General features: G+C 36.6%; 1 protein-coding gene across 15 annotated transcripts in view; it reads right to left on the bottom strand.

The window, feature by feature from the left end:
- Nucleotides 1-13,632, bottom strand: part of R3HDM1 (R3H domain containing 1) — a 190,977-nt gene that overhangs the window by 48,885 nt on the left and 128,460 nt on the right. For 8 of the 15 annotated variants that reach the window (XM_036858052.1, XM_036858059.1, XM_036858063.1 and 5 more), the window contains 3 exons: nt 12,675-12,776; nt 10,129-10,425; nt 3,854-3,977 (listed from right to left, as the gene is read on the bottom strand). In XM_036858052.1, coding sequence (XP_036713947.1) covers nt 3,854-3,977; nt 10,129-10,425; nt 12,675-12,776 — 523 coding nt within the window. The remainder of the gene's footprint in view (nt 1-3,853; nt 3,978-10,128; nt 10,426-12,674; nt 12,777-13,632) is intronic. The other 7 variants (XM_036858064.1, XM_036858066.1, XM_036858056.1 and 4 more) reach the window with 3 other exon arrangements.

The following is a 13,632-nucleotide window of genomic DNA, read 5'->3' as shown; positions in this document are numbered from 1 at the left end:
TAATGGAAAATATAAGCAAATGTTAATACTTTAATACAGCATTAAAAAGGAAAAAAAAAAAAAAAAAGGGCAGTGGAAACCTGAGTAAAAAGAAGCCAGGAAGCAGCTGAAAAAGAGACCGGTTCACTGTGAGAAATGTAAACCTCTCAGACAGTGCTACGGCCCCGAATCCAACAGCTCAGGAACAAGGCCAATTATTGCAAAATATTCAACATATATGGTGAAGCTGCAAACTTTTCAAAAGAGTCATAAGAATGAAAGCAGCTGCATAGAAAACAGCCAGGCCTCATAAACCTAAAATCTTTGCTACAATTACTACCTGCAGGAAGAGTTTCTTTATAGTATACCAAGCTTCTTATATGTAGTATACTTCATAGTATTCAAGCTGTAAATTTTATGATAAAGGGTTAAGATAACAAATCCATATTACTGCAGCTGGCAAGTAACCAGATCTTTTGAAATCTTTGCTTGTATGGCTCCAGTTTTGACAGTAGGTCACTAAGCTACTGCAAACCAATTCTCCAATGTTCCACCTTTCTAAACTAGAAATGACTCACATAAGACAGACACACAGAATCATGGAATTTTAGAGTACACAGAGGCTTCAATAGATGATACAGTAAAACTCCCTTACTTTGCAAGTGAGTAAATGGAAACCTGGAGGCTTTAAGTGATACACCTAATACCACTTAAATACAAATAAGGGTTGTCAGGATTTGACTCCTATTTTGTTTTCTTTCATGTTATATAATACATTGTCCAAAAGGCCTTAAGTAGCCAGAATTTCTTCTGCTTCTGTTGACAGGGGCTGACTCAACCTTGTTTTAATGACCTAGTAGTTTCACATTCATAACAAAGGATTTGTACATTCATTCCCCAGCAGTAATGTTAGTACTGATTTCAATTCAGTCCCCATAATAGGTGGGTTTATTGTCAAGGAGATCAATAACTACTGCAGTTCTCTGGTGCACACTTGCATGGAAGACCAAAGGCATTTTATCCTTGAGGTATTTCCCCAACCTCCTTCCTGCCCCCAAAAGGGAAAATAACAGAAAATCTTCTATTTCTACTGCCCATACCCAACCTGATCTAAGAATATTTGATTCAATTGGGTTTGTTAATTTAGGGCGAAATTTCTTTAGATTCATATGCAAACATTTAAAAGTTATTTTTTTGTATGTAACTCAGTGAAAAAAAATTGTTCCAAGTCTATCAATGCTTTCATCATTTGGCTGAATTATTAGTTTCACCCTTTTATGTAACAAAACAATATGCTTCTTGACTAAATGTTATTTGACAAGAAAAAGAAAAGTAAGGGATGTAACAAATTATTTCTAATTTTAATCAGATGGGGATGGTAGAATGTAGAGAAATATTACAAGGAAAAAAAATAAAAAATGAAATCCAAAAAGTATGATGTTTGCATATAAAAATGTAAATTACTGCGAAAGAAATTGCTATAAATCTGTACAGAAAATCAGAACAAAAAGTTCCTGTGTCCACTTCCCAGTGCATTTTACTTTTCTGTTAGGAGACACACAAACATAAATGCACATTTTTTTGATAAAGTTTGACATAAAAAATAACCATTGGCTAACAATAAAAAAGTCTTTAGATTATATAATCATCCAACTCCTACTAATTCTACAAAAAGGTTCAGTATAATTACCAAAACAGTACGTGGCACTGGCACAACTGAACTTTTCTTTAAAGGGAAATTTTCTCTTCTACTTATTAGCATAACAGCATTTCTTTCGCTTTCATATAAGGGTGCTTTGAGGATTTATTTCTCTTCTCTTCTTCAAACTGAATGACATGAAACCAACTCTAGTTATAAAGTGTTATATTATGACTGACTCTTAAGAGTCAAACACAACGTCAAAAGTCATTCAGACACACACACTTTTCTGTGCCTGTACTGTCTAGATGCAATCTGACTTATTGTTGCCTTCCTTCTCACCATAACCAGCATTAGGAAAAACCCCACAACTGAAACATCACTGATGATAAACACATGCCATCTGTCATGTAGATATTTTGGCCCTGAATTAGGAGGCGTGGCATTTACAGTTGTCCATTTTTGGCAGAGAGGAATATATTTGGCAGAGGCATTTGCATGAGCACACTGGTCCTACCTGTGATTAAAAGTTTTAATTTTGTAGGCAGTTTGACAATGGAGAGGAATAAAAATTTTGCCATGAAAAAGAACAGAACTAAGAAGCTCACACAAATACAGAACAGTTTCTTTGCCTGCCTCGTTAATAGGGCGTACTAATGAACTAATAAGTTAATTAGTCACACGCAAGGTATTTGAATGGGGAAAGTTAAGACAAATTTTTTTTTTATTATCATAACATTAGCTGTAATCTGTATTGTAATTTTGGAAGAAAAAAATCATGACAATTATGATATGAAAAGTCAGTCACGGAGGCCCAGGAAAACTTAGGAAATAATTTCTATTAGAATAAAACAACTATGTATTTAAAGTTAGTGAGCACTGTCATCACCAATGTGTCCAGGTATAAAGGACAGCTTCTGATGCCTTTCAAAATTAGAGAATATACTAGTTTAGGTTATTTGAAGTGGAATGTATTATTAAAGTTCAGGAACAGAAGACAAATTCTAAGTTGGCCAAAATGACCATTGTATATACTCAACATCCTTTGGAAGAACATTTGTCACACATACAATACAAGGCCAGTAACATGAAAAAGGGAAAAACCTACACATGAAGTACAAGACAACTCCTGAGAGCAAGACTGAGGACGTGGAGGTTCCCCTGCTGGGGAGATAAGTAAGAGTAACATCTGGTAAAGGAAGCTGATGAGTCACAACGATGAGTGCAGACTGCACAAGTGAGGAGAGGCAAGAACACTTCTCATCAGAACGCCCAGTGCAGATGTCTTTCTCCTGAAACTGTGGAACCCCTCAAGAGTTCCACACATTATCAAGAGCAAGAAACTGCGTAAGTAGAGGTGGAGGGTTATGTGGCCTCAGCTAATCATGCTGACATAGTCTGAGCACATTCAAACGGCGACAAGCAGCTAAAAAGGCTTCAAAGAAACCGATAAAAATTCTCCTTGAACACCTAGAGTTATAAAAGGCTGAAAAGAATACCTTATTAAACATCTGGGGCAGAAGTACACATGTAGGTGGGAAGCATAGAGAGAAACGAGTTCAGTCAAATTAGTAAGGTAGCTTTTATACTGAGATCACAGTTGTTTCCATTGAATGCTTAAAGAAAATTTGAAAGGGGCAAAAGAAAAACTATCTTTTCAGTTTTAATATGTTTGATATGCTTAGGATTAGACCGTATTTGGTTTAAAAATACCTTTCACTATACAACCACAAAACCAAAACACTACAAAGATGTGTAAGAACTTCATTCCTTTTAAGGCACTCCTGCGGAGACTAAGACATCAAAATATCTTCACTAGGCTAGAGTTCTCAACCAAAGTTAGGTCATTTTGGTCCTTGTTTTTGGTTAGCTGTTCAGCAGACATCTTAACTTGCCTTGTCTGCCTTTTGCTGTTTACCACAGGTGCATTATCAGGCTGTAGAGGAGGCTTCGGCTACAATGGCAGGGAGTACCTGGAAGCTGCTCACCTGGTACAATCTTCTCCTTAAGGCTCCCAACTCTATAGTACAGAAACCTGACACTGTGGCATTCCCTGGAGGGGGCTAAGATCCGCCCACTCTTTTCATCTCACTGGTTTGCATATTCATAGGTATGCACCTATCTGAAACCTTTGACAGACTGAGTGTGGCAGTATCTTAAGAGTAAGACTGAAATAAAGCAGGATGAAAAAGCAGCAATACCAAAAGCCGAGAATTCCTAACCTCACATACTCACCTGCCTGCTGTGCAGGCTGTGGCAGTGGTTGGTTCAGATGTGAACTGTAATGGACAGAAGGGATGGGGCGATACTGAGGTTGACTGGAGTGGTAGTGGCCTGGAGCACAGTAACAGGCTGGCATCTAGGATAAGCATTAAGGAAAAAAGAAAAAATCAATTTTACTTGCAGCAGAATTATTTTTTTTCCTGCCAGGAACATTGGAGTGTAATGAGTAATAATTCTCCCAAATAGTAATCATCTGAAAACTGATTTTCTTAGCTTTAAATTTACCTGAAAAAAATTTTTTTTAATTTCAAACATACAGTATACATAACAAAACACACCTACCAATTTGCCCACTGATCAGATTTAGTATATTTAAATTTTTGGGCCACATTTGTTTCAGATTTTTCTCTCTTTTACCAAGTACTACTGAAATAGCTTAAGGCTCACTCCAACATTCCTTTGCTCTATATTCCATAGAAAAACCATTATCCTGAAGTTGGTATATATCATTCCCATAAATGTTTTTAAGCTTCTAGTGTGTGTGTAATCTGTTATCTATACATACAATTGTTGAGAATTTTAAAAATGTACATTTATGGTACTCTATATAACTTCATGCAACTTATTTTGCAATTAACATTGTTTTTGAGACTCATTTGTTGAAGCACAAATCGCTAGCTCATTCAATTTAACTGCTGAACAGCAATCACCACATAAATAAGCCAGTTTATCCATTCCTACACTAATGCACACTTGCACTGGTTCCATTCTTTAATTCTCCTCATATTTCTAATGCAAATTAAAATGCCAATACAAATTTTATTTGTCAATTATACTTAATAAAGCTGGAAAAAATGCCAATAAGACTATCTTGATTTAGTTTTCCCTCCAGAGCTATCTGTATCAGCTGTGAATTTCTCTAAAAGTAATCTGATCTGGTTTGGGGTGAAGAATAAACAATTAATCCAGTGATATGGAAGTATGTGTTAAGTTAACTTTATTAGGTTCACAGGTTCTCTTAGGTTCTGCTTATCTGACTGGGTTACTTCTAAAAGACCAGAGATCTGTGGAAATCTTAAAGAGTGCCCATTTCATCTGGAAACCAGCCAAGCACAGAATTCCTGGATCACTTATAAGCCAAGAGTCGCCTAAATTTTCTGTAATACTCTTCTGTTTTTGAAACATTAGACACAATATACATGTGATCCCTTAATTTTTCCTGGAGGTATCAGCAAGCGATATATCCTGATTTCGGATCTAATCCATTATTATACTTTTCAGTATGTGTGATGTGTATAAATAATACATTCTTCCTTTTCTCCTAATTAAAAAAAACAAAAAAGATACTACTAAGGCAAAAATTATAACACCAAATTTTTCTTTATAATGTATATACATGCAATATATATGACAACAATAGCACAAACAATGGAGAGAGGGTAAATGGAATTATACTTTTAACATGACTAGTATATTTTTCTTGGAGTTTTGTATGAACTCAAAGTAGATTTTGATAAGCTAAAGATACCTATCATAAGCCACATAAGCACAAGATTCAAAGGGCTGTAGACAAAAAGGCAATAGAAGAAATAAAACAGAACCCTGAAATAATTCAAATAATATAAAGGAAGGAAAGCAAGAAGACAGGAATAAAATATAGATACGACAAATGGAAAACAAATAGCAACGTGGCATACCTACATCTAACCATGTCAGTTGATATATAAAAGATAAAAGGACTAAACACTTCAATCAGACTGCATAAATCAGCAAATACCAACTATATACTGTATGTGAACAACATACTTTAAAGGCTGCAAATAAGAGGATGGAAAAAGACATATCATTTAAGTGCTAATCAAAAGAAGGCTGAAGCCACTAATATTAAAGTCAGATAAAATAGGTTTCAAGGACTTCAAGATAGAAGTTGGAGGACTCACACTTTCTGATTTTAGACCTTACTAGAAAGGTACAGTAATAAAACAGTGTAGTACTGGCTAAAGATAGAAATAGTGTAAAAATGAGTTGAGAAATAAACTCTTACATTTATGGTCAACTGATATTCGACAAGGGTACCAAGATTATTCAGTGGGAAAAGAGAAGTATCTTCAACAAAGGATGCTGAAATAAGTAGATATACACATGCAAAAGAATGAAGTTGGACCCTTACCTCATACTATATATAAAAATTAACTCAAAAGAGATAAATGCCCTAAATATAGGAGCTAAAACCATAAAACTCTTAGCAGAAAACAGGGATACATTTTTATGACCTTGGGTTTGGAAATGGATTCTTACATATGACACCAAAAGCATGAGCAACAAAATGAAAAGATGGATAAAGTGAACTTCACCAAATAAAAACTTTTATACATTAAAGACATTATCAAAAAAGTGAAAAGACAACCTACAGAATGGGTGAACATATTTGTAAAACACACATCTGATAAGGGTCTAGAATCCAGAATATACAAGGAATTCTTACAGCTCAACAACTAAATGACAATCTGATTTAAAGACAGGCAAAGGGGCTTCCCTGGTGGCGCAGTGGTTGAGAGTCTGCCTGCCAATGCCGGGCACATGGGTTCGAGCCCTGGTCTGGGAAGATCCCACATGCCGCAGAGCGGCTGGGCCCGTGAGCCACAACTACTGAGCCTGCGCGTCTGGAGCCTGTGCTCCGCAATGGGAGAGGCCGCGGCAGTGAGAGGCCCGCGCGCCGCGATGAAGAGTGGCCCCCGCTTGCCACAACTAGAGAAAGCCCTCGCACAGAAACGAAGACCCAACACAGCCAAAAATAAATAAATAAATAAATTTAAAAAGACAGGCAAAGGACTTAACACATTTCTCCCAAGAAGATCGACAATGGCCAACAAGCACATGAAAAGATGATCAACATCACTAATAATTATGGACATGCAAGTCAAAACCATGAGATAGCCACTTCATGCCCACAGGATGGCAATAATAATAATAATAATAATAATAATAATAATAATAATAGTAAATAACAAATGTTGGCAAGGATGTGGAGAAACTGGAACCTTTATACACTGCAGGTAGGAATATAAAATGGTTCAGACACCACAGAAAACAACCTGGCAGTTCCTCAAAAAGTTAAACATAGAATTATCATATCATCCAGTAATTTTTTCCTAGGTATATACCCAAAGAAATGAAAACAGATACTAGAACAAATCCATGCACCTACATGCTCATAGAGCACTATTTACAATAGGCAAAAGGTGGAAACATCCCAAATCCAATAATGGTTGAAGATGGACAAATTGTGGTATATATATAAAATGGCATATTATTCAGCCATAAAAAGGAATGAAGCACTCATACATGCTACAACATGGATTAACCCTGAAACGTTATGTTAAGTTAAAGAAGCCAGACACAGAATATAACATATTGCATGACTCCATTAATATGAAGTATCCAGAATGGTAAATCCATAGAGAATAAAGACTGATGGTTGCCAGGGGCTGGGGGGTGAGGGGAATGGTTATGAACTTTTCTTTTGGGGTGATAAAAATATTTTGGAACTAGACATAGGTGATGGTTGCAAAGCATTGTGAATGTACTAAATGCCACTGAATTGTTCACTTTAAACTGGTTAATTTTACGTTATGTGAACTTGATCTAAAAAAACAAAAAAACAAAACCACAAAACACTGAAATGATAGAGTACAAATTCTCTTCAAGTACAGACAAATCATTCCACGAGAGACTACATGCTGGGACATGAAATAAGACTCAACAGGTTCCAAAACACTGAAATCTTAGAGTAGATTACCTGACCACATGCGACTAAAATAGAAATCAATAACTGTAAGCCCCAAACGTTTGGAAATTAACATGCTTCTAATGTAAATCATGGGTCAAAAAAGTCATACAGGGACTTCCTTGGTGGCGCAGTGGTTAAGAATCCACCTGCCAGTGCAGGGGACACGGGTTTGAGCCCTGGTCCAAGAAGATCCCACATGCCGCAGAGCAACTAAGCCCGTGCGCCACAACTACTGAACCTGCACTCTACAGCCCGCGAGCCACAACAACTGAAGCCCGTGCACCTAGAGCCCATGCTCCGCAACAAGAGAAGCCACCGCAATGAGAAGCCCGCACACCACAATAAAGAGCAGCCCCCGCTCGCCGCAACTAAAGAAAGCCCGTGTGCAGCAACGAAGACCCAACGCAGCCAAAAATAAATAAATAAATAAATACATAAATAAATTTATAAAAAAAAAAACAGAAAAAAACCTTATATTAGTAATAGTTCAAATAGAAAATGAATAAACAAAACTAATGAAACCCTAAGTTGTTTTTCTTTTAACATCATCAAGAGAACTGATAAACCTCTAGTTAAACTAATAAAGGAAAAAGAAAAAAGAAGACTGAAATTACTAATATCTTTAGATCCTGAAGATACTAAAAGTATAATAAGGGGATATTACATATGAGCAACTTTATGCCAAAAAGTTTGACAACATAAATGGAATTGATACAAACTACCAAATCTGATCCAAAATGAAAAGGAAATTGTAACAGCCCTATATCTATTTAATACTAAAAAATAAGAAGTCATAATTTAAAAACCTTCCCTGCAAAAGAAATCCAGGTCCGGATGGAATCATTAGTGCAATTCTAGCAAATATTCAAGAAGAGATAACACCAATCCTCCATAAACTCCTTTAGAAAATAAAGGAGGAAACACTATCCAACTCATTTTGAGGTCAGTACCACCCTGGGTACTACAACCTGAAAAAGACATTACAAACAAACTACAGACCGATATCCTTCATGAACATGCATGCAAAAATCCGTAAGAAAATACTGGCAAATTGAACGCAGTGATATATAAAAAAGAAAACTATATCATGATATATATATCACTATATATCGTGAGGTATATTCCAGAAACAAAAGGTTAGTTTAACATTCAAAAGTCAAAGTAATTTACTGTATTACTAGACTAAAGGGGAAAAAACCCCACATGATCACCTCAGGAGATGCCAAAACATTTTTTTTACAAGATTAATGTCCATTCACGGTAAAGACTCTTAGCAAACTAGGAATATTAGATAATTATACAAAAACCCCACATATAGTATCACAGTTAATGATGAAAGACTGAACGCCTACCCTTATGGCTGGAAACAAGGAAAGCATATGTACTTTCAAAACTTATATTTAGGGCTTCCCTGGTGGCACAGTGGTTGAGAATCTGCCTGCCAATGCAGGGGACACGGGTTCGAGCCCTGGTCTGGGAAGATCCCACATGCCACGGAGCAACTAGGCCCGTGAGCCACAGCTACTGAGCCTGCGCATCTGGAGCCTGTGCTCCGCAACAAGAGAGGCCGCGATAGTGAGAGGCCCGCGCACCGCGATGAAGAGTGGCCCCAGCTTGCCGCAGCTAGAGAAAGCCCTCGCACAGAAACGAAGACCCAACTCAGCCAAAAATAAATAAATAAATAATAAAAATAAAGGAATTCCTTAAAAAAAAAAAAAAACTTATATTTAAGTTAATACATGGATTCTAGAGATTTTTACTTCCCTCTGTTGTGTTGAAAGTATTCAACATTAGGGCTCCTAGCTAATGTAATAAGGCAAGAAAAACAAACAAAAGGTATATAGATTGGAAAGGATAATATATGTAGAATAATCAAATTTAGAAAGTCCACAGGGTAAAAGATCAGTATATAAAAAACAATTATATTTCTACATACTAGCGATGAACAAATAGAAAATAAAATTTAAAAATAATCTCCTTTAGAATATCACCTTAAAACATTCAATATTTAGGGATATATTAAAAAAACACGTGTAACACTTGTGTGATGAAAACTACAAAATACTGTTGACAAAAAATTAAGGAAGATCTAAATAAATGGAGAGAGATAACATGTTCGTGCACTGGACGATTCAACGGTGTTAAGATGTTAATTCTCCCCAGAGTGATCTACCTCTTCTTAAAATGTATCATTTTATTTTTACAGTGCATTTACTTTACTGTGTTTCTCTTAAGCTAATCAGAACAAAAGAAACCTCTCAGAGTCAGAAGGAAACTCAAAGATCACATAGTGTAACCCTCCAACTGAAGTGTCTACAGGTCATGTGGTTGTCTAGCATGCACTTGAAAATCTCCAAAAGGGAAGGTGACTACAAGCTTTGCTTACACGTTCTCACAAATTCTATCCATGTGAAATTAAAAATGAGCTCTCTAAAGTTAAAACTGATCTTAAATGAGAGGCTTCCACAGGAGAGAAAAGATGAAAAAAGCAACGTACCTGTGGAGAGGGCTGTTGAATATATCCTTGCTGCTGGAGCACAGGCTGGCTGACAGGATGACCAGAGGCAGAATAGGCAGCAGTAGCGACTGGCTGTCCAGGTGGTAGGGGAGGAGGAGGAGGAGGAGGAGGAGGCGGTGGTGGTGGTGGAGGGGCTGCTGTCATGATATAACCAGACTGCTGTGGGGACTGAAGAACAACAGTGGACTGGAACATGGTGGCGTGAGGGTCAGAGCCATCTGCAGATGGCTGGCGGGCAAGACTCATGTGGCTAAACTGAGACCCAAGGTTGTCCTGCTGAAAAAGGGAGAAGTCAGAAATCAGTAAGCTTTCCATACATAGACCAAACTTATCAAAGAAAAATACTTCATATATTTTAAGAAGAGTTGCAGTAGTATATCTTACGGAAATCATGTATCTACCACAGACATGACTTAATAGAAGAACAGCTTCAAGAAAATTAGAACTCTAAGGCAGCAAGGTAGAACTATTACAATGCTATCGTTGCAAATTACTCGCAAAATATATCTAACGGAAATGTATAGCATGCAGAAAAGAGTAGGCTATAACATTACACAATCAAAAAATGAAAAGACACTAAATGAGGACTAAAGGCACACTTTTATATTATACAATTAACATTTTCTGAAAGGACTTCGAAGACCAGGAGTCTAGCAACGCATGGTACTAATTACTCTTTACTTTAAATCGTTGCCCTTCTTCCCAGAAGGCAAGATTCAGGTTCTATGCATTTCTGTATCTCCTCCCATAACTAACAATCAAATATACTAGCAGAAATGAAATAAAACATATACAATCTACCCTCCCTGATGTACACTCTAATCTCTCAACAATAATTTGGTCATAAACTCTTCCATAGTGTTTATCCTTAAGTCAGATGTTAGACAAATATAATCCAAATGACAGTGTCCTACTGCTTTTGCTACTTAAGAGAGCCGGCAATGGTGCCCAGCCAAGAAAGGGTTACGATTTATATGCCATCTGACAAATGTTTCTCTGACTCAGCAGCATAAGGATCAGTTCTGACTAGTCTACATAATATCACTGATATGACGATAATGGGGTTAAAAAGGCATTCCCTTGCTCCCAAGGAGCCACAGATCGGCGACAATATGTACCATATTTTGTTAAGAGGAAAAATTTGAAAAAAAGTTACTTAAAATATTGTGGTAATTGAGTTGTCAGATCAAAGTTGTTGACATGTCTGCAATTTCTATAATCTGCTGGTTTTTGCAAAGTAAATTAAGGCTATGGAGATGATAAAGGGACTGAAAAAAAAGGGAACCTGACTTAGTGACTGAAAATCTATGGCTTTACTCTTCCCAAGTGGTTGTTCTGACAGAGTCTAGCACTATTCATATAATTCAATGAATAGTTTCAGAAGAGGAAAATATACTTAAAAATACCTACTAGCTATAATTACAATGTAATATGGCCAAATATTTAAAAAAGAGATACCATAACTATATACCACCATCAGAGTCATCTTGGTAAAAAAAGTCATTTTCTTAATCCAATGATCTGCCATTTTTCCAAAACATTTTTGAGGCTTTTATGGTATTTCCAAAAAATGTTGTCAACCTTCTCAATGCTGGCAAAATTTCATTTTTTCAGACTGAAAGGTGATTTTTGAAAATCATTCAGAGCCAAGGCTGGTAAATAAGGTTGCCTCAAGCTCAAAACAAAAACACCCCCAACGAAACAAAACATTTCTAAAAAGTGGCAAGTGATTTTAAGATATAGCTTATAATTTAACCTGGATGCGATTTCAAAATGTGATGGCCATATGGTCTGAAAAATAAGAGCATCACTGGGAAAAGTATATCGGTGGTGAGGCAGATTCATTTAAAGGGAAGGAAATTAACACTTACTGAATATCTATTACATGTTAGGCACTATGCAGGAGGTACTTTATATGGTGGCCTCATATGCTCAGTAACTAGAGAAGGTCACACAGAGAACACATGGCAACGGTGTACCTGAGTTCTTACTGAGACGTATAACTTGGGGCATACTTTGGATTAAGTGAAGTACCATTACTTTACAGTCACAGATTAAATATCTAGAGATCTTCTTTGGAAATATACTAAGGAGGATGTCTTATGTAATTGGAAGCTCCAATTCACCCTAATGACTGATACTAAGTCTACTGGACCTGGGGCACTGGGGAAAGAACAGAAAGCCTAAACCCAGACGAAAGCTGCCACCCCAGGACCGCACAGACCTGCACTGGCCTCAATGAGAAAAATAGCTAAAACATCTTAGGACTTGAAAATTATTTCACTATGAAAAGGGAGGAAAAGATTAGGCTTTATTTATACAATCACTGTGATAAGCCAATGTAACAAATATTTTATGGAAGAGCATAAATTATTGCTAATACAGGTTAGAAATGCTTTTTCAAAACGTATGTAACCCTGAGTTTAGGAAATCACAAAAGAACATATCACATTAATCACATTCACAAGGATTCATCACACATCCACCCACAGAAACAACGCAGGAGGTGAATAGAGATATAGTACCACGGAGTATTGCTGGGTGGGTGAGACTGGCAGGAACGGGGATGGGTAAGGGGCTGTAGAGTACTGAACAGGCTGTGAGGAGGGCTGCAGAGGACGAACAGGCTAAGGAATAACAGGTTGGCAAACAACGTTAATGTCAGAATAAAATGTCAGAAGAATTGCATAAAATGGAAAGTTACACTTTTTTTGGCAATAACTTAAAACTACAAAGTCACCTAAAATACAACATTATAGGAAACAACAAAAACAAGGCTAGGCGAAGAAACTCTACGTAGAAAAATTCTGAGAACATACATTTAAATTTAAAACATAATTAGAAAGATAATTTTTTTCATAAAAGTATTTATTAGATTCACTGCAACAGGTAATTTAGACATTTCAAATCCTATTATCTAACAAGACCCCTGGGTTAAGTCAGTAAAAGCAAAACCATTTATCCTTACTTCCTGGTTTGATGACGGGCTGCTCTACTTAGCTATATAACACTAAGTAATAGAAGAAAAACTTCACTCACTCTTATTATCAGACAGTATATCTTACATAATACCTATGCCAAGTATCCTCTCTATTTGATAAGGCATGATTAGATAACTCTTTTGGGACCAAACTGCCTAAATTTTAGCAATTTTTAAACAAAAATGTACTGTGAGTACCATTAATAAGCCTAAAGAAAACACACACATACATATAAGCGCATGCACACACACACAAACAGATCTCTTTTACATAAGGAAGATAGACACAGTTTTCTTCTAACTAAAAATTTTTATTGAGAGAATATTAGGAGCTGAGAAACTACACTTGGTCTTTGAACAACTCAGGGATCAGGGGCACTGACCTTCTGCATGGTCAAAAATCTGTGTATAACTTATGGTTGGCCCTGTACCTGTAGATTCTACTCCACGGATTCAACCAATCACAGATCACGTATACTGTAGTTATGTATTTAGTGAAAAAA

Source organism: Balaenoptera musculus, chromosome 7 (genome assembly GCF_009873245.2).
Source record: "Balaenoptera musculus isolate JJ_BM4_2016_0621 chromosome 7, mBalMus1.pri.v3, whole genome shotgun sequence".
NCBI classification, from domain to species: domain Eukaryota; kingdom Metazoa; phylum Chordata; class Mammalia; order Artiodactyla; family Balaenopteridae; genus Balaenoptera; species Balaenoptera musculus.
The sequence above is the reverse complement of the archived record's forward strand: the minus strand, read 5'-3'. Positions and strand labels throughout refer to the sequence as shown.